The sequence below is a fragment of the Acipenser ruthenus genome, chromosome 28, assembly GCF_902713425.1.
Source record: "Acipenser ruthenus chromosome 28, fAciRut3.2 maternal haplotype, whole genome shotgun sequence".
In the NCBI taxonomy this organism is placed as follows: Eukaryota; Metazoa; Chordata; class Actinopteri; order Acipenseriformes; family Acipenseridae; genus Acipenser; species Acipenser ruthenus.
In genome coordinates this window covers 26,384,239-26,406,632 of record NC_081216.1, presented here as the reverse complement: position 1 = coordinate 26,406,632, position 22,394 = coordinate 26,384,239, and the positions used below count along the sequence as shown (strand labels likewise).

The window sequence follows — 22,394 nt, the reverse complement described above, 5'->3', positions numbered from 1 at the left end:
GGGCTGTCCGTACGGCTGCTGAATATCCCGATGCACGGGCGCTGCTCATTGTGACCCTCATTGTCATGATTGCAGCTCATCATTATTTGTGTGTGTTGAGTAAATTGCATTGCGCTCAACCTTACATAGGCCGCAGTGCAAAATAATTGCCTGGCTGCTATGCAATTTGGATTTTACAGCTGCAGTTGTTTGCACTGTGCCTATCCTTACATCAGCCCCTAAGGTCTGATTACCTGTGGATCACATGGACCACTTTGTTTCAAAGTTAAGAAAATATAGTAGACCTGAAGATAACTGTCAGAACGGCTGTTTAATTGACTGTACCTGAGAATGTATTGTAGCTTTCATGAAATGCAAAACCGTAACACTACTGAAGATAAGTGAGGGTAATGTGTGTCGGCCTAAGTGATGATAAGATAAAATCGCTCACACAGGGATTTTCACTTTTACTTTTATTGTAAAGGTGATTTATTCCAAAATAGTATATGTGTTAAACAGACCACTACAAAACATCTACACAAGACTCTGGTAAGAATCGTTTGACATTCCTATCAAAATTCCACAGCAAAAGTAACAAATCTTCTAACAATGCACAAATAAAATAAACATGAGATTAATTATTGTTCTCCTACCATATTAAACTGTAGAGCTGCTACATGTCATACAATTGGATAAAAACTCACAATGCAATTCTAAAAGCAGCATCTTGAGGCTTACAAAATGCTGGAATGATAACCTGTGCTTTTAGTTCAGGAATAGAATATGCTATTTGAGAAGTTACCGCAGGATATAACAGTTCTAGTATTTGTTTTAACTGATTGGTATTTAATGAATAGTATACCACAACACGTTTACAGTAATTTTGCAGGAATTTGAAATGCAACAGAGCTATTGTACATATGGTGGAAAATCAATCTTTTTTTAACCATTCGGGTCTGTTTAAATGAATGAACACTGATTTCAGGTTAACCTCGCCGATCACGCTTATTGTGGATTGGGTTTGGATTGGCACTTGCCTCTTGGATCAATACGTACATACAAATGAAGGGATCAAAGTGATAAAATCAAAACTCAAACATTGATAAATTCAACTGCAGGCATCATTTTAAAGGTCTAGAACAGAAGGTCACTTTACCATGGACTTGGATTGATCGTATTAAGTGTGAATCTTTTCAATGAACGTGATTATTAAAAAAAATACTTGGATACTTTGGTATACTGATATAGCATACAGTTATCAATGACTACGACACACCATAGATGTCCATTAAAAACAATAAAGTGTAATAAGGCGTGTCACTGCAGTGTACTGTGCTTCATTGTCATACATGAACGCACACACAAATGGTAAATAACCTTGTCCATGTCTTGATGAAATAGATGGCCCTTTAATTGACTTCCAGTCCCACAGAAATACTGAATTCTCTTTAGAATACACAGCCGAGGTTGGAGCGCAGTTTTGCCACTTCACTTGAACCTGGATTAAAACAAGACTGATTTTCCTTTTGCCAGCTCAAAGAGAATGCATCTGGCAGAGTTAACTTCCAGGCAGCAGCTCCTTAACAAGGATTCACGTTACACGCTCGGATTTCCTTCTTGTCTTTGCAGCTTGTAAACTGAGCGTTTCTGAACCTCCTCTTCACCATCATGAAGCGCTCTTGAATTCCACCGCCACAGAATTTTGTACAGTCAGTCCAGGCTGACCAAGGCCTCATTTTACACCCTGAGGAAAAAAAAAAAAAAAAAAAAAAAAAAAAAAGACATGTATCAATAAACTGCAGATGCAAGGCTAACCATTATGAGCGCTGTAAGTTTAAAGGTTGAGAAGCTATCCCTCATTTCTAACTGGCATGTAAAACAAAAACTACATTTCTCTCTCATTACAAATCATGGGTTACACTCCCTGCTTGTAACTTAAGGAACACTATTCATGGCACTGTACTAGGATCATGATGTGGTGCACCTAAGTAAACCGGGGTTATAAGTGCTTGAAATTAAATAACGCTGATTCCTGCCAGTGATCAGAATCTAATTTATATAGTTTCCTACTAAATCAATACATAGACCCACATCAACACTTTGTGCACTACTGTAGAACACAATAGAGATCTATACATGAAGGGACAGTGAGGAAATGATACTTTCTTCCACAAAAAAGTGAGAAAATGACGGGCAGAAAAGCAGCACACATTGCTGAAAGAGAACAGACATGAAACCTGGATGCTGTTCATCTTGAGGTTCCTCCCTGCTCTGTTTACTCCTTCGTTTCTCACGAGCTTCCTTGCGGCGCCTCTTCTCGTCACTGGAGCCCCGATTGCATTTTCTGATTTTGCATTTTTTGCGCTGTACCGTCTCGGGGCACGGCTCTCCGCCAAACTGAGGCTCCAGCTTGATCATCCTGGTTCTGATCACGTGACCCTTGCCACATGATTTATTGCACTCGGACCACTCAGACCACTCGGAAACCATGCAGTCCGTGGCTAGAAGTGAAACATGAAAAAGTGATTAGCAATAACTGCAGGGAGATATAATGTGTGATATATATATTTTATATATATATATACAGTATACAGTATATAATGTGCTCAAATTGCATTCACTGAATGGAATACTAACATTTCCTAAGAGACAACTTTTTTTTTTATAAACTACTACTTATTAAGAAACTTAAGAAGCACCTATTTCACCTCATCTTCTGTATTTAGCAAATTCCCTGTCACTGAAATATACAGTATATATTTTTTTTTTACCGAACAATGTGTGTACTCACGACATTCTGGTAGCATGCATTTCTCTACTTGCTCAAGCTCTTCATTGCATTCCCCAAGCTCCACTGGAGACTTTAACATCCTCTGTCGTGTCCTCATGCCTTTCCCACATGTAACACTGCAGTCACTCCACTCAGACCAAGAAGACAGCAAGCAGGGAATGGTGTCTGGTTAAAGTAAAAAAAAAAAAAAACAGGAGTAACTACTACTATCATTAATAACGTTGTTACTCAGTTGTATGTTCAATATCTTATTGTAACAATAAGGTATTATGATCATATTCCGGTGGACGATTTGTATGTTTAGCTGGAAACTGAAACACACGAGATGTACTGTACATGTGGACAAGCCAACGTGTCATGAGTATGTTGAACAACTTACTGATAAGACAACGAACAGTTAAGTTTGATTAAAGCTTCAATTTAAAACAACAATGTGCTACTCACAGCATTCAGGCATCATGCACTTCTCAACCTCTGCTAAGTCCGTCTTGCACATGGTGCCATCAGAGGGAGGCATCTTGACCATCCGCTGGCGTTTTTTCATGCCCATACCACAGGTGGCACTGCAGTCCTCCCACTCAGCCCACTCTGTCATGAGGCAGCTACTTGGGGCTGATAAAACAGGACTAATATCACTTAACTACATGCACAAATACATATTAACAGAATGAACAACATCTCTTAACTCACTGTTCACCAGCCCCTGGTGTTTTTACTGTTTAACATTGCATGCAAGTCTCTTTTTTGTTCTTTTATTGTCTGTAAATAATGGGAAATGCCAGGAAGGGCCTGTATTTTAATTCTGCACACCACCTTTTGGAAACAATGTTGTTGCTCTTGTGAGAAAAGTAAGAATTATCACCACCTGTAGCTTGAGGGTACTATAGACCTACAGCTGCAAAAGTAGTTGTGGATAAACTTGAAACAGATCAAAGTAATGTTTGAAAGTAGCTTGGCAGTCCTTTTTTACAAAAACACTTTGGTAACATGTTACATTAAGGGTCTAATTACTGTGTATTTAAACAATAGCTACTTAGTAAATGCATGTGGACCTACACAGTTACAGTGTTCGTATGCATTGTTACAATGTACTTAATATGTAAATCGTTTTGCACCACATATGTAAGTGCACAATTGTATCAGAAAAGGGTTATGGTTAGGGATAGGGCTATATATTGCAAAAAGATGCACACATTAAGAACATTGTACCTACTGTATGCTTAATAACATTATAATTGTGTGGCAGTACACTTGTATTTACTACGCAACTACTATGTAAATACACAGTAATTCGGAAGACAATGTAAAGTTTAGCAACACTTTCCAGTCTCTATTAAGAAGAGGCTGCCCATGTCAGAATTATTACTTCAGGACTTGAGGACAGGTCAGCACTGGAGAGCTCATTCCAATCATTTCTTTAGAAAACACACTTACAGCAGTCCTCGTTAACAATGCATTTCTCATTCTCCTCTGTGGGGAGCTGGCATATGGAGCCATCCTCAGGGAACTGCTTGACATATCTCTCTCTGGAGCGCATGCCCATTCCACAAGAGACACTGCAGGGAGACCAGGTGATCCACTCGGACACCATACAGGTGGACGCATCAACTAAAGAGAGCACAAATTACAGGTTCACATTGATCTCAATGTAAACGAGAAACAGCTGAAAGTCATTATAATATCTGAAAGTCATTATTATATTGCATATTCACAGAATTTTAATAATTCCAGTTTAATTTTACAGGACAATTTGATGCTTTACTGCAGATTTACCAAGTGTCTAAAGAGGTCTTAAATTATTTAATCGATCGATCGATCGATAGAGATAGAGCTATATCTATATATATATAGATATAGATATAGATATATAAAGATATATATATAGATATAGATATAGATATAGATATATATATAGATATAGATATAGATATAGATATAGATATATAAAGATATATATATAGATATAGATATAGATATAGATATAGATATATAAAGATATATATATAGATATAGATATAGATATATAAATATATAGATATAGATATAGATATATAAAGATATAGATATATAAAGATATATATATAGATATAGATATATAAAGATATATATATAGATATAGATATATAAATATATAGATATAGATATAGATATATAAAGATATATATATAGATATAGATATAGATATAGATATATAAAGATATAGATATAGATATAGATATAGATATAGATATAGATATAGATCTAGATATATAAATATATAGATATAGATAGATAGATAGATAGATAGATAGATAGATAGATAGATAGATAGATATATATATATATATATATATATATATATAAAACTGACATACCCCCAGGACTGAAAGCCTTCAGTTGCATATATTAGCCAGGTCTCTTGACTAATGATTGTTTATTGCACATGTCATTTAGTCTGCTGAAATGTATTGTGGCAGGAGGATGACACCTCATTTGTCAAAATAGTTTCTGCAATTTCCTGTTTCTAATAAACTGTTCTGGCTGATCGAATGCTGCCTCAGAGTTCTCATCATTGCAATTAAATTCTATTTACATGGTGCACCATCAAACTGTGACAAGATGTATTTATTTAGAAATCACTTGTCTACAAATACCTGTTGCCTGCTCTGCAACTAGTTCATGTTGCTTTTTTAAAATATATAAACTGGACATTGCCTGTGGCATACCAAGTGTGAAGAATAATGAAACAGTCAAATACTGGAAAAGGCAGTATTTGTATTCCAGCGTTTCTTACCCCATGTAGTCCAGCATCACCCTAGAAAATCACGAGACTTTTAGGGTAGAGGCATCATGTAAATCAAAGAAACTACAAAATGATATTGCAAGTGAGGCTGGAAACGTATCTGTTCAAATACTGAAAAGCAAAATGATGCGAAAAATGTGACTGCTGAAATGTATTAAAGTTGAGACAATAGATAGAACCTATGAAGCAATATAAAATGAACCCAATGTGATAATTCAAACAAAATGCACATTGCTTCAAAGGGGATCAATTTTCTGCATTACAGTACTTGTAGCCTTGAACACCAAAAGTGAGACACCAGATTTTACATTAAGACAGTTTCAAAGGTTGTTCAAATCAGCTCAACGTTCCCATTGATTTAGCACCTGTAACAAGAGCAGTAACCTCTATGTTAGTTAATAAACCAGAACAAATGCAATCATTAATAAAAAAAAAAGTCCTATAAATAAGTGTCCCTGATAAGATACCCCAGGGAACCCAGCAGAGCACAGATTGTGTAGAACAAGTATTATTAATCGATATAAAGTGTTATCGGCCCATTAACTAAGAACAAAGACCACTTGGAGCTAAAAAATATCTACAGAAGTGTAGGACTACAAAATGATGTCTGGTAGCGATTTAACAAAATAAAAGTACTAGCAATGTTAACTTGGTGTATGCAGAAATACATTATTTTATCTCACCTTCATCCCTGCAACCAGGCCCCATGCAGGGCTGAAAGTCCTGGGTATGTGGACAGGGCACACTGAGGTCTAGCTGTGCCTTCAGCATCCTCTGCCTCATCCTCTTTCCTTTGTCACAGGTGGAGGAGCTGCATGCGGACCAAGGCGACCAGTTGGAGTAGATACAGGTTTCTGGAGTATCATCTGGAAAGATAGGAGTTCAGGCATCCGAGTGAAACCTGCTCAGGGGCCGATGCTGCAGAGTGCACAAAACATTCGCTTTTCCAATGCATCTGACTGGATAAGTTATTGAAAAATATATAGACTTTGCAGAAAGAAAATTAGTGGTATAAAGGGTTTTCATTCCTAATGCTGTTAAGGTGTTGTTGTTGCTGTACGTGTACTGTGTACGTAACACCTCTCTTTCTCTCTCCTTATATCTAAATAAAATAACATAAAATTAAGCATTTCTCCATACATGGAGGCATACATATTTTCACACTGTGCAAAATGGTACACTCTGTACTGCACAACAAAAGGAATCAAAGCTAACTACGATAATTAGATGTGCCTGTCTTCATTAAAAACACAAGAAACACGTGAGTGCCTACCTTCGTCTTTATCCTCTTGAGCAAGATCAGCCACGATATCATCCACATTATCAGGGACAATATTGCATTGCTCACCCTGTAAACAGAACATGTATTACTGAGAAATGCTGCAAACTGCTCGGCAAGGAAACTCTACAGCAGAAAAAAGTAAAGAAATTGGAACAGCTGAGATTGCACACATGCACAGATTCCACAAGGTCTGTACAACACACACCAGTTGCAGTTAGACTCGGCGCTTTGTACCACGTCCTTCGTGTAGTTCTGGTGATGACCGCTTACCTTTCTTGCAATTCTCTCAATAACCACTCTGGCAACAGCAGTAATGGGGCCTCCCTCTGGATCATAGAAGGGGCTCTGAGGATGATCCAGGCTGGTAAGAGGTCTGATTTTCTCTGGAGGAATTGTAGCTTTATTGGGTGACTGAAATGAAATAAACCAAGCGAGAATTACTGGAAGGCAACCTGCATTGTCACACTGCTCTACTTTCAGTGATGTTTTCTTCTCACAGGCCACTAGATGGCAGTAAAAATAAATAAATAAATAAAAATGCAGAGAAAAATTTACTGAAGTACTGTATCCAACAACTACTGCTTGTCTTAGTAGTAAGATTAGATTGGACAGTACTATTTATTATTTTTTTTATTATTATTATTATTTTTTAAATGTAATTATTTGTGCATACCTCATAGGTAACTCCACTGTCTGTGCCAGCATCCCAAGGAATCAAGTCCTGAACTACCTTTTGAGCCCATCCACATTCCTTTGTACAAAGGTCTTCAGCTGAAAGGCCTACATTCCAGTCCGGACTGGGACCCAGCATTGTAAAGAAGGACATGAGGTGACGAGTTCTATCCACTGAGAATTCAGCAGAGGGCGCTGATCTCCTGTAAACCAAACACAAAAGGATTAAGGAGCTCTGCCCATGCAAAGAAGCTAAACATTGTAAATACACAGTTTATCTAGAGCATGTTTGTGGGTTAACCCTAAGCGCTTTTTAAAATTCTAAAACCATTTGAATACATTCATATGTGGCTTAAAATAAAGAGTTTCTCAAAACTACAGTATGTAGCAATTTACAGTATAAAAGCTTTTAAAAACTATATAGCATACAGCAGACACTTCATTATCCAAACACTGGCGACACACACACTGTATTCTGATAAATTGGGTGTTTTCAATGATTGAGGGTGAAGTGAGTGTATGTTTTTCCTCCGTACAAGTCGATAAGAAATGAGTTTGGCTACTCCAGCGATTCAGATAATCAGGTTTTGGGTCCGTGAGTGACAGCTGTATTATAAAACACATTATATGATTTAGATCCTTTGGTACAATATATAGGGTAATAGTATGCACACAATCTGCAACACTGTAATAAATCAATCTAAATGACAAGGATAGGGAGAAACAAAAGTGAGTCTGAAAGGCAGAAGATTCTTTTTTTTTTTAATTTGTTTGTTACACAGCCTGCAACATGAACTAGAAAACGACATGTTGTTTTTTTTCAGTGTATATTTCAGAACATATGCAGGTTGCGTGTGGATGTATGCAGCCTGTGCTGCCAAGGTGTGAAGGTGGGGGGGGGGGACCTGGGGCAAAACTAAAAGGGTCTGATTCACTGCTAAGAACAATTTGAATCACGAAAATATCTGCAGACTCCTTATCGACTTTAGGCCACAGTGACATTGTCTATCAAAGGGAACTACATGCCTACCGTGTACAGTACATACTAAATTAAAGTGTTATATCTTAGCTCTATTAAGACAAACTGACGATTCTCTTTTAATGCAATGTATGTTTTCATCCAGTATACTGTATCCCTTGTATTAAAACTTTATGAAAAGCCAGGCAGCAAGAGCTGCAAGAAAAATATTACTAGAAATATTTAAAGCTGCTCCATGTTTGTACACCACATGTTTATCAGTATTCTGGGGAGCTGACTGCATGTGCAAGCCACTTAACACCTCAGAATTTTTCAACTGGACCCACTGCTGCTTGAATGAATTACAGTGATGGAATACACGCATTAAGATAAGGCAACATACCTTTCGTTTAATATTCTGTTGTAGATATTGTATAGTATTATAGGAAAAGGACCAAGGGTGATAAAGAGAAGATGATCAGATACAGAGTACAAAAACTAGAATACATTTCTTAATAAGAACATGAACATTAAGTGGCCACGTTTCTTAACGACTACATGAGCATGTTTAACATTCATCTGAATTATTTCTCCCATGGAAAGTCTCTGTCCTCTGTATCAGAGTGTTAGATTCCAATCACACACGTTTTCAGTTCACTGCAGGGCATCACTCACAGGCTAAGGAGAGTGGCTTCCCTCTAAGGGGGGAGAAAATGGAAAGATTACTGTGGCCTCTCTCCGTCAGGCTTAGGAACAGAATATGGAAGGTATATAGAATGCTTAGCATGGATTTAGATATAGGAGGACCACACAACTACACAGAATCCAGCCACTATCAATGCAGGCTCACGGAATAGGATTTAACTGGCACCTATAACATTTTAGTCCAATAATAATAAAAAAAAAAACACACACATTCGTCTTGCTTGGATGCTCCTTGTAACTAACAGAACAGAACTAGGGTCAGCTTTATCAGAAGTGATGGGTTATTCTGTGCTACAGGCTGTATTTATTTGTCTAAAAGATTTAGGATATGTGCTTTCATTAATAATAAAAATAATAATAAAAAACACACGCAATGCAAATTGACCTTCACGTTCGTAGCTTTCCTCAAGTGAAATGCTGTACTTGTTAAAGCAAATTAGTTCAGAAACCTTTTTATCACTTGAGAACATCTTATCATTTAATGAATGTATGCGCACGGATTCTTGTAACAAAATTATCTTTGTCCAATGATCCAGCTCATTATAAATCTCTGAGGTGCCAAAAAGAATGAACTAGAATCACGTAGAAAATAAATGATATTTTGGAGCAACATCGCACATCATTTTTCTATATATATGTACAAATAGGAACTGCCTCAACAAAAAGATAAATAAGCAAACAATACTGACATGAAGCTGTATATTAGTTAAAAGAGCTCTTTCTTCTTCTGTAACAAAGAAGCAAGCTGTTGCTTGAATTTTCTGTCTATCTAGGAAGTGGTGCGAGGTATCTTACATATCGAATACATGTGTGCTTCTTTATCTACATCATTTGAAACAAGGTTTTGAACCCCACAAGAAGATACTGTGTGGAAATCATTTAGGCATGAGCAGGGCACACTACAGCAGTGTTTCCAAGGCAACAAGTCACTGCAATGTGACAATGTCATCTAATCCCACCACACAACATTTTGTTATTGGTTACTGCTCTCACATCTGGATTAATAGATAGGCTTTTTACCAATTATAAAATGTCTGTTGTTGTGTCAGGTAGGACGCAAGACTCTTGTACTTATAAACGTTGTTGTTTATTATGTGTCAGAACAAACACTCACTAACACTCAGCTTTATTTTAGAAGTCTGACCCTGTGTTCCTAGCCCAAGCTGTCCCCCCAGGAACCGTCACCCGATTTTTCACAGTTCCCCATTACGTCACCCCTGTAGCATCGAACATGCAAAACTCTAAACATAACATCTTTACTCAGTGAGACACCTGCAGATGAACCCAGAACCACACATAAGGCGACCCTAGCAACACAGAATGCAAACCAGTCCTGAGAAAATTTTTACTACAAAAAAAGTAAAAGGATTTTAATGTTAACAGAACTGCAGTAGTAAGAAACAATGTAGAGAATTAGATTAGATCATTTAAAATGTATGCACTGCTATTTTTAAAATATTAAACGCATTTAAGACGGAATCTCACTCTAGTCCTAGTGAGCTGTCACATTTATATTATTGGAATTGCTGTGGATTGCTTCACTTATTCCAAAGGGATTGTCTGGGGCTGCAGTTACCTAATTACCAAGGAATAAGCAATCTAGGGCTACTGATGCTTGGACACTGCACACTGTTCTCTTAATTAATTTTCAGCACATAAGGTGAGGTACTGCAGGTACAGCATACATCTCCTGAAAGACTCCTGAATATAAAAATCTGTTAACCACCAGGGTGGACGGTCCAAAAGACTTGCAAAGCAAGTTATCTGATGTGATGAACTGGTGTGGGAATGAAATATCTGTGGTTTAAATAATCCCTGGAAATACGCCCTTAATGTCAATGCATTTTTTAATAGTGGGGATCATACATAGGATTTAAGTATGGTAGATTAATTTAAAAACATTAGACCAGTGTACAATGTCACAGGGTCACTGTGTGCCATGCACTGTGTAAGGGATATTGCATCTGGAAGACACAGAATACAAAAGGCCACATTGACAGTTTTGTTATTTTCAAAAAGTATTAGATCGTACAACATCTTGACTGTAACTGTGCAATAGCTACCATCGTTGGTTTTGATGAAATCACAAATTTCTGCCCACAAATAACAGTGTGCCTGTAGCAGCGTTTTTACTGAGTTTCCTGCCTTTTTGGTTTTGTTCCTGTTTGTCCTGATTACACAGTGCAAAAACGTTTAATCAGTGGCTTTGCTATTCATTATTTATCAGGTCTTTCCATGTGTGGAAACACAGACCGTCTTCAGAAATCAATGTCCTCTGTATTTATGATCAATGGAAATAAATGAAAAGAAAAAAGGCAGTACCCATGATAAAGATGTACAGCCTTGAAATGTAGAAACCCAGTTACAGGCCTGTATTGTGTGTTTCACTTCAAAGGCTTTCAAAACTGTAGCGTGTAAGCCAGGGGTGGACAGTCACAGTCCTGGAGGGCCATCCCAGGTAAAATGAGATCATGAACTACTTCAGGGTATTGATGGAGGTTTAATGAGTTTAAACCATTTCGAACAGGGTTACCCTAAATTCTAAATGGGCTGCCACTGGAGTAATTGATTTAAGGGGATAAATCTGTCACTTTATTTGGTAAATACCGATTAATTTGTTCTGCGCTACTCGTTCTAGATTGACAGTACACTGTGAAAAGTAGGCCGATTTGGGGTCTTAATGAACTGAGCTGGTGGAGTGTCATTAATCTAAATTGAGGAAACACCCTAAGGGCCTCATACCTGTTTGCCTTATTCAAGCATATCAAAACAGAAAGTCTCCTAGCACAAAACAGTAAAGGCAAATTAAACAAAGCATTGCAAAATCAAGTAATAAGCGGAAAGCAATTCAAATACTTTTCAATATATGAAAGCAGATACAGTATTTGTATATACAAATTATTCATAAAACAGCAAAGAAATATGCAATACATATACATACATGAGCCGGTAGTGTGGCCCCATGCTTTACCTACTTACACATTCAGTGGCTGCCAGGCAGGCCATTGTGCTTTAGCTTTGATGACTGTCAAAACATCATCACCCTACGAATAAAAGAAGAAATACAAATTAGAAATTCTCTTAAACATTCTCTTAATACTCTAAATACATGAAAACTGTTCCAGCCAATTAAAATTAGAATTAGAATTAGAATTTTGAGAAAAAAAAAAAAGTACAGGAAGGTGACACTCAGAGTTGACAAGTGCTATTGATGCAAAAAAGATTAATACATATTCCATTAGGAGCACTGGTCACTTGCACCAGATAGCCAATGGGTTACATACAATGCCTTTCACCTTTAGTACGCTGGTTTAATTTTCTCATGAGTGAGTAGAATTGTAATTTCTGCCATTTCTGAGTGGCAAGGACAATCTAGGAATGTGTTCTGGGATCTAAAGGGGTCAGATCAAGTGGCTCTATAAACAGTGAAATAAACTGGCATTCATTTTTAATAGGAATTTAAGACGTGAAGTGCCCCTGGTGGTTAAATACTTTATAGTTTACTTGACTTGGTGGTGAAATGTTGTAAACGAGGGAAGTCGAATTTACTGCCCTCATTTACTACATTTGACTCCCCTAGGGCTGTTAATAGTTTAGAGTTTAAACATTAGGATTAGAATCTAGACGTTTAAACGTTATCAGAAATATTCTTGAGCAATATAGACCTGTTTATATAGCAGTAAGCTTTGTTGATGGAATAGACTGAATACTGGATATTAAAAATCTACTCAGTGTTATACAAATGTAGTCATATACACATTAATATAGTCCTTATTTATTTTAAACTAAAATAAAACAGAAATCGAACACTCTTGAACATCATAAAACCCAGTGAACAAGCCCTCTAAATAGTATAGATATCTGAATGATATAGTAGCTACTATATTCAAGGTCATTTAAAATTGCAACAATATAGTATAAATACATCCCACATAGGCTTGAGCACAACAGTAAACTCCACCGAAAAAGCAAATAAATAACACCTAATAAAAATGTTTGCAGCACACAAGACAGGACACCTGTGCAGGCTGGAAGAAAAGGTCAGTGCTGTTTACAAATCGTGGCCAACAGAAACACCTGCATCAGCAGTTTGTGAGTACACAGGCTGAGGATTAGAGATAGGAGAAACCAGCAGGGCTCTATCAAGTAGCTTCAGCCGAGCGTTTGCTTTTCACAAAGTGCACAGAATTCCTTCAAGCTATTCTGCAGCTACGTTCTCTACCTACTCTTCGATGCAGTTATAAGTCACTTGTAATTGACAGTTCCCACAGCACTATTCCTTCAGTTTAGAAATAATTGTGTCTTTTGTCTGCTAAGTGGTACATGCAGCAGTTACCTCCTGCTGTTTTTAATCCACAGATTTGTACCATCTTTGAATAGTGCATTACATCACTGCAGTAACCATAGAGGACTATTTAGACAATGAATGTGTGTTCGCATGGAGCATTTTTTTATGGTGCTCTTATTTCATTTGAAAATAGGGAGGCAACGGAAAGCGACTTGGCTTGGAAAGTGGTGTTGTGGCAAAGTGATTAAGTGTCTGCCTGTTTTATCTGGATGCACCTGAAGTACAGTATATGAAATGTGGCACTAAGGATTAATACTATTCTATAAACTGGCATCAGAATGAAGCGTTGGCTGGACAAAGCTTCTGGTTTACGAACTGCACTGACTATCAGACTGACTCCAAGCTTCTTTAAATCTTTTGATCCACAGTTACTTTACCCACAGTTCTGTGCACCACACGCACTTTAGAATAAATATGTGTTCTGTAAATGCAATAATATAAAGTGAAATATGAGCTCAGGAAAGATCATTTCTGAAAAGAAAATGTTTCAGTGCATAGTAGTATTAAATATTGCTTGCTAATAGTAGATAGATTTTCAATTTAAAAGGGAACAACAAAGTAAAATATTGTTATTTTTCTACAGTAAAAGACACTGTTAGTTTATCTTAGCCTAGTCTTTCTGTAAAGTTACTTGAAAGAATGTAACTAGAATTTGTACAGTTCCTGTTTTCATGTGTGTATTTATTCTTCTGAAAGTCTCTGCATTGAGACTGTTAAACTATTTCACTGTATGTTCCAGCATCACAGCACACGGCCTTGAGTTCGGGAGAAAAACGGACGTGACATGAGAAGCTACAAGAAATATAAAATACAATAACCACACGATGACGGAGCGTTGAGTAAAACCAGTACTAAAGCTAAGCAGGGGTGAGAAATCAGGTTTGACAATGTCAGCAGGTTAATATTACTGATAAGGAGGGGTGAGAAATCAGGTTTGACAATGCCAGCAGGTTAATATTACTGATAAGGAGGGGTGAGAAATCAGGTTTGAGAATGCCAGCAGGTACATGTTTAATATTACTGAAGTATTAGCTTTCTGGTGGAGACTGCCAAAGGGCACAGAAGTCACTTGGAGAACTGAAGTCCTCTGGGCACCGACTAGGCTTTGAAAAGTAAACAAGTTTATTTCAAGCTCGATTACTCGCGGTCTTCCCAGCTCTTGACTGCTGTATTAGCACAGTAACTGTATGGCTTATTATGTTCCACAGGGGGACAGGAAGAGCATTTTCCCTTATGACTCACTTCCTGGGAGTATGGCTATTTTCCTAAAAGCCTCTTAGGATAACAGCATTGATGTTAATCCAGAGCAGGTGTAGAATCATAGACTAACAATAATAAAAAAAACAGCCTTATTTGTTTAATATCTCTTCTCAGGGTAGACCTTTTGTACTATTTCTAAAACCCTGTAATTGGTGACAATCCACTGGGTATTTATAGACATGCCAGCACTAAAAGTGCAGCTGCCATTTTGTTTAAGGAATATACTGTACACCTCCAAATGTCTTACACTCCTGACAGGCTCTAGGTGGTTTACAGTGTTTTCAGTAGCGTAAATGCAATCTGTAAAAATGAAATGTCAGGAAATCTAGATGCTGGAGTAACCCTCTGCAACATTCAGCCCCTACCGCAGCAGCCCTGTGGGAGCATACATTTACATGCAAGGTGACAGCACATTAGAGTCCACAGGTTAGATCCCTTGATTGATATCTATAGGTATTGAAAAAAGGATTTATTTGATTAACAATTCAACCCTTTCAGTCCTGAATTATCATAATTAAAAAATAAACTCCTTTAATGAGTATATACACCTTGCCTTTTATCACTACAAAACAGAAAACTTATGTTAACAGATGGCACTAAGATAAGGACTGAAATGAGATTAATATGGGCCAAATTAGGCATGGTTTTAAAAGGAAGCAGAAAGCAACATTTCTTAATTATTATTACTATTATTATTAAAACAGAATTACCCATTGCTATATTATAATTATGGTTACTCTGTACTAAGTTTATCTCAGCTACAATAAGCATTCACATACAATAAAGGTTCTATGAAAGCTGTGGGCTGTTTAGCTTCATCAGCTACTGATTTGTTCCATATAACAAATTACGAACAATGCAATCCTTTTAGGGTCTCCAAGGCCTTGTGCTGTTGTTTAGTTATAGTGCTTGTATTAACGTTTACCGCCCCAATGGGCTTTTCAATGACAAGTACTGAAATTGCAAGTTTTACAACATAGAAATTGGTACATTTGCCAGGGGAATAAAAACGTTCTTGTATAACTGTGGAAAGATGCAAGCCATGCAGATATGCCACATATTCTTTTATAACAGCATTATAAAGTGGATTTGTTTTTAGATTAATTTAATGAAACACAGCACAGTTCCTGTACTGTACCTTGAAAAGGAGGACTACTGAAATGCGCACAACAGGCCTGTATACTGTTGTTACTAGGCAGGAAAATATGTTCCCTTCATATAATGCATATTAAAAGATAATTGAACAGAAGCATTTCTAGAGCTAATTTGAGATAACCCTACAAAGTACTTGGGCACTTAAAATGCCATTCTAGCAATGTTTATAAAGGGTATTGCATCTTAATAAATCTTCATTAAAAAGGCTGAAAAGCAAAAAAAAAACATCTTTAAACCACCATGTCAGTTCCTGACGTGGTTATAATAACAAACTATTTTCTGTATGACAACAAATTGCTTTCCTGTTTGTTCTCAGTTGGCCTTAAAAAAATATGCTCCTGTACTACTTATCATCCATAGGAAAACTAGCAACTATTACAAAATAAATATCGGTATTATAATATTATGGTCATTGGATGTTGTTTTTCATAATACAGTCAATCAGTTGTTGGAATTGACTCCAAGTATTAAAAGCGACCCCACATTTTGAATACGTTAACCTCCCCCACCCTAATATAATCCAGAAAGTTATTGCTAGCGTAGATAAAAGTAATGCTGTAGTAGCTCCTGAACCCTTTTTATCCCAGTATGTGATCTAGGGATTAAGACCCAGACGTTTGACGACTGATGTGCATTAAAGTGTGGCGATCAGACTCTTGTCATATCAAATATCAGCATTGGAATTCTATTTTAAGCATTGGCTATGCACTACAGTTCATCTGTATGCGTTGCCATTTCATTAATCACAAAGGAACAGTCTTAAAGTTGCAGGGGCCAATGTTATCAATGTTGTGTTGCTTTCACAAAGTGGCTTGTCAGGCCATGTGAAAAGGGACAAAATAATTGGTGCAGAAAATAGCACCGAAAACCATGCAGAATGCAAACAAAAGATGGTAGAAAGCATCCCTTTAAGACTTACATAAAAGAAGGCATCACACTTTAGATATCCAGTGGTTCATAACCCGAGGGGTTATCTACAGTAATTTCACTTTTATCACCTTTAAAACAGTGATATTATTTCTTTTTTATTCCAAGCTGCTGCCTGACATCATTCACTGACCTCTCACTCTATCCAAGTTAGTCTGGGTTCACCCCTTTCCAAATTTTTTTTTTCAATTTTGAGTGTGTTGATAATTGATGAATTTCACAATTGTTTGTGAGAAGTGTCTCTCCTCATGCCCAGCCAACAATGGCATGTGTTTCTCTAACAAGGTTTTTCATCTTGAAATCTGCTGTCAGCCCATTTGAACACACAACAGTAGAATGTTTCTCCAATTTCAGGAACCTCAATAATGCGCTTAGAGGACTGCAAACAACTTCTGTTGCAAGATAACAATTATATTAGTGTTTGTCAAGGGATCCCTACACTGCTTGAGAGAACAGAGCCTGGGAGGAAAAATGTAATAATTCAAAATGAGCTGGTAGCCCTTGGTAATTTATATTATGAACTGCACCTATTTAAAAAAAAAAAAATGATCCCTTTTTTGATGGCATGTATGCTACTTCAGCATAGTGCACCACAGTGAATGTGTCACTTGATATTTGGTTACAGATATTAAAAACAGTGGATGTGCGTTACACCGAGTGGTAAGAAATATTTAAACAGTGGATGTGCGTTACACCGAGTGGTAAGAAATATTTAAACAGTGGATGTGCGTTACACCGAGTGGTAAGAAATATTTAAACAGTGGATGTGCGTTACACCGAGTGGTAAGAAATATTTAAACAGTGGATGTGCGTTACACCGAGTGGTAAGAAATATTTAAACAGTGGATGTGCGTTACACCGAGTGGTAAGAAATATTTAAACAGTGGATGTGCGTTACACCGAGTGGTAAGAAATATTTAAACAGTGGATGTGCGTTACACCGAGTGGTAAGAAATATTTAAACAGTGGATGTGCGTTACACCGAGTGGTAAGAAATATTTAAACAGTGGATGTGCGTTACACCGAGTGGTAAGAAATATTTAAACAGTGGATGTGCGTTACACCGAGTGGTAAGAAATATTTAAACAGTGGATGTGCGTTACACCGAGTGGTAAGAAATATTTAAACAGTGGATGTGCGTTACACCGAGTGGTAAGAAATATTTAAACAGTGGATGTGCGTTACACCGAGTGGTAAGAAATATTTAAACAGTGGATGTGCGTTACACCGAGTGGTAAGAAATATTTAAACAGTGGATGTGCGTTACACCGAGTGGTAAGAAATATTTAAACAGTGGATGTGCGTTACACCGAGTGGTAAGAAATATTTAAACAGTGGATGTGCGTTACACCGAGTGGTAAGAAATATTTAAACAGTGGATGTGCGTTACACCGAGTGGTAAGAAATATTTAAACAGTGGATGTGCGTTACACCGAGTGGTAAGAAATATTTAAACAGTGGATGTGCGTTACACCGAGTGGTAAGAAATATTTAAACAGTGGATGTGCGTTACACCGAGTGGTAAGAAATATTTAAACAGTGGATGTGCGTTACACCGAGTGGTAAGAAATATTTAAACAGTGGATGTGCGTTACACCGAGTGGTAAGAAATATTTAAACAGTGGATGTGCGTTACACCGAGTGGTAAGAAATATTTAAACAGTGGATGTGCGTTACACCGAGTGGTAAGAAATATTTAAACAGTGGATGTGCGTTACACCGAGTGGTAAGAAATATTTAAACAGTGGATGTGCGTTACACCGAGTGGTAAGAAATATTTAAACAGTGGATGTGCGTTACACCGAGTGGTAAGAAATATTTAAACAGTGGATGTGCGTTACACCGAGTGGTAAGAAATATTTAAACAGTGGATGTGCGTTACACCGAGTGGTAAGAAATATTTAAACAGTGGATGTGCGTTACACCGAGTGGTAAGAAATATTTAAACAGTGGATGTGCGTTACACCGAGTGGTAAGAAATATTTAAACAGTGGATGTGCGTTACACCGAGTGGTAAGAAATATTTAAACAGTGGATGTGCGTTACACCGAGTGGTAAGAAATATTTAAACAGTGGATGTGCGTTACACCGAGTGGTAAGAAATATTTAAAGATTGTTTGTTATAAGATATGCTGTGTATAAAAAAAAACTTCAAATAGAGTAAATGTGAATAAATGTAAAAAATAATAAACTGCTACTGTGCATCTGTAATTATAATGCACAGCACCACCACATATATTTTAAAAAGACTAATATTATGTGACCTTGTTTAGATGCCTCTCTAAGATCGGACTACAGTAAAAGGCTGTGATATCCATGTCCTTCGTGGTTGATTATATTCTTAGCTGAACATGTGATTTCAATCCATCAATGTAAACATATTCCTGCTACTCGCTGTTATGCAGGGCTCAGGAAATCCAAGGAAGGGTCAGAGAGGTCTCAATCTCTTCATTTAAATTCTGCATTCCACACTTTTTAAATCAGGAATGTATTGATATCTAAAAATCTAGATGTTCTCTTTCTATAGCGCAACAAAGGTTTTTAACGTAACAGCAGCTGTAACTTTGGCTTAAGATTGATTGGCTTAAATTGGTCATACTTTGTGATTTCTTAGAACAATTCCCATTATATTTGACCATGTTTGTTGGGAAATAATCTTGCCTAGATTTAATTCAAAAATAGGCTTACTGCAAAGCTTATCAAAAAAAAGATATACATAATTTGTCATACTTTCAATTTTATTGGAAGTTATATGCAAATGATATTTCATACAGATTTTGTAAGTTACAAACAAATTGCACACAACCAACCAAACAAAGCAGTTTATTTTAAATTGGCTAAAAGAGAAAGAGTACTTTGATCATTGAGTTCACAGGTCCAAACAGCGTTCTTTCTTTGGAACACCCAGAAGTAACCATAGCCTGTATACACACTGCCATCTGCATAACAGCTTATTGTAGGTGTTGGAAAAATATCTGGAAATACATTAGTGCCATCTGATACATGCTTCTCCAGCGGAACATAAACATATTAACATGAATTATAGTCACTAACAGCCTTAGCTTGATTACAATATGCAACCTAGAGGTGAAAGCCATTTAAAGTTGTCTCTCCTTTTCGTATTAAATACCTCTGAAAAGAAAATCCTCTTAAAGGTTTAAAATATGATATCATCCCAAACACCTTTGTAGCTGACAGAGATAAAGATGTAATGGACGTTATTCTCCAGGTTCCCTACAGTTACGACTTTGAAATCGAAAGTGCACATTTCCCTTAATTGAATGTATTTTCTCATCTATTTTCTCATGTATATCCATCTTGCTGCACCTGCTGTCACAAGTCTGTCACTTCCTATCTTGCTTCACAAATCTTTTCCAAATATAAATGTCATTAGCATATCCACCATGCCATGTAAATGAAATATGAATTCAGAAACATGCCCAGAGAAAGAGACAGAACTCTTGGTTTTATAAGATATTAAATTACAGTGCTAACTTACTTGTTTGTTTACAGTCTGCAGATTTTTCAATCATCTTACTAACAAGCAGCTGTTCAAACATTCTGATTTATTTGAGCTTTTTCACATTGTACTTCTTAAAAATTAGCATACAAATAGCTATTTAACAGTAATATTACTCTAGTTTATTAGCCAGCAGACCATGCATCATATGGCACCATTATTTCATGCTGCTATGATGCAGAGCAAACCATTTGGACACTTATTTTTACTATTATGTGATTCATTGTGCGTGACTAAACCATATCTAAACAATATTTATTCACTGAAACAAACAGACTGAAGTATTCTGAAAAAAGGATTCACAATCATGTTAAGTTTATTTTACAGTAAAGAACCCACATCAGTTGTGTGGTTTTCCCCACAGTGTTTTTTCATTGTTTGAACGAAATGTGTTCTAATAGCTAGAAACCCAGGGCAACCAGAGTGATTATATCCCACAAAAGGCTCCCACATAAGAATGCATTATACATGACTTTCCCAGATTGACTTATACAGCATAATGAATAATGGATTCAGCACTGGTGTTTACAGAATTTCTAGCATATGAAACAGCATTCCTATCTAGTGTCATTTCAGCTGCAAATGTATATACAGTCAGCACTCAGATATCTGCTACCCAGATACACATCAGTCACATTTTAGCGCCCTTGTATTAAGAATAAAATCAATCTCCATTATATATATATGTAACAAATTAATGCATTTACCCCTCACACACGATTTCCGACTCACCAGGCACCAGTTTTCTGATACAAAGCCCATCTCTTCAATGTTACAATTTACCTGAATATCCGTCACATCCGGCGTTTTTTCTTTTTTAATTCTCTCTAATGCCAGATCAGTCTGTCTTATATTGTGCAGTTAACACCGTGCTTCCTCCAGTTTCACCTGGATGTCTTTTTTTATTTATTTTTTAAATCTGTGATCTTTAGTTGCTTTTGTGCATTTTCATTTGCAAGTGAACTGTGACATTAGGGCCTTATCGAGCTCTAGATTCAGAAATTCTGAATACTGGCTTTGGATACTGTTTTTAATTCTGGAAACTGTGTTGATGTTTTTTTTAATCTTTTGGTTTTGCTAAATTGCATTGCCTTTTACATTTTACGCAGTTCTGTGCATGGATAACATTTAGATTTTATTTTGCTGTTAGGTCATTAATGGGAAATCTTACATATCGCTACAATACGTACCGGATTTAAAAGTATGTACTGTATTACAGTTAATGTGTTGACTCTTAGTTTTGGCAAGTGATATTTTCAGAATCATATCGTTCTGAATTCAAATACTACTTCTGTTGAAAATATAGTACTGTACCAACAAAACCAGCTACAGTACATCTAAATGGAAGCCTGTTTATTTTAAAACACAGTCCTTTCAGACAAGTATTTTTGATACTGTGTTTTTTGTGTTCCAAATGAAATAATCAGATTAATATAATGAAATAATCAAATCAACATTTTATAGGGTTGGCTATGCGAGTGCTAACTGTAATCCAGTGATATGGGTTTTGCATTTTAATCATTACACAAGTTTTCATGAAATGTTAGATGGAATATGGATGTTTCGCTTAAGTGTCTTGATTAATTTATTAAATGTAAAAAATGGATTTAAAATGTGAGAGAAAAGTTTGACGATAGCAACGTCCTGTTTGTCATACTTTACCAACTCACTCCTGACTGAACAGAGCTGGATAACCGAGCATAAAGACGCAGACAGATGTCTTGAGTTAATATCGTGGAGGCATATTTACACTTTAAAAAATGTGTGAGTGCTATTTCACTAAGCATATATTTCCTTTAAAAGTAGGCACATATGGAGTCTATCCAATAACACTGGTTGGACCAACATCAGAAAAGCCTATTTAGTCAGTAATGAGGGCAGCAGTGTGGAGTAGTGGTTAGGGCTGAGGACTCTTGACCGGAGGGTTGTGGGTTCAATCCCCAGTGGGGGACACTGCTGTTGTACCCTTGAGCAAGGTACTTTACCTAGATTGCTCCAGTAAAAACCCAACTGTA

General features: G+C 36.8%; 1 protein-coding gene across 1 annotated transcript in view; it reads right to left on the bottom strand.

The window, feature by feature from the left end:
* Positions 1–437: 437 nt before the first annotated feature.
* The window catches only part of LOC117434988 (spondin-1-like), a 63,818-nt gene continuing 41,861 nt past the window's right edge, over positions 438–22,394 (bottom strand). The window contains exons 7-16 of the mRNA XM_034057763.3: positions 12,149–12,213; positions 7,508–7,709; positions 7,105–7,245; positions 6,826–6,901; positions 6,236–6,418; positions 4,205–4,378; positions 3,215–3,382; positions 2,771–2,935; positions 2,217–2,480; positions 438–1,723 (exon numbers count right to left, since the gene is read on the bottom strand). Coding sequence (XP_033913654.2) covers positions 1,560–1,723; positions 2,217–2,480; positions 2,771–2,935; positions 3,215–3,382; positions 4,205–4,378; positions 6,236–6,418; positions 6,826–6,901; positions 7,105–7,245; positions 7,508–7,709; positions 12,149–12,213 — 1,602 coding nt within the window. The 3' untranslated portion in view covers positions 438–1,559. The remainder of the gene's footprint in view (positions 1,724–2,216; positions 2,481–2,770; positions 2,936–3,214; positions 3,383–4,204; positions 4,379–6,235; positions 6,419–6,825; positions 6,902–7,104; positions 7,246–7,507; positions 7,710–12,148; positions 12,214–22,394) is intronic.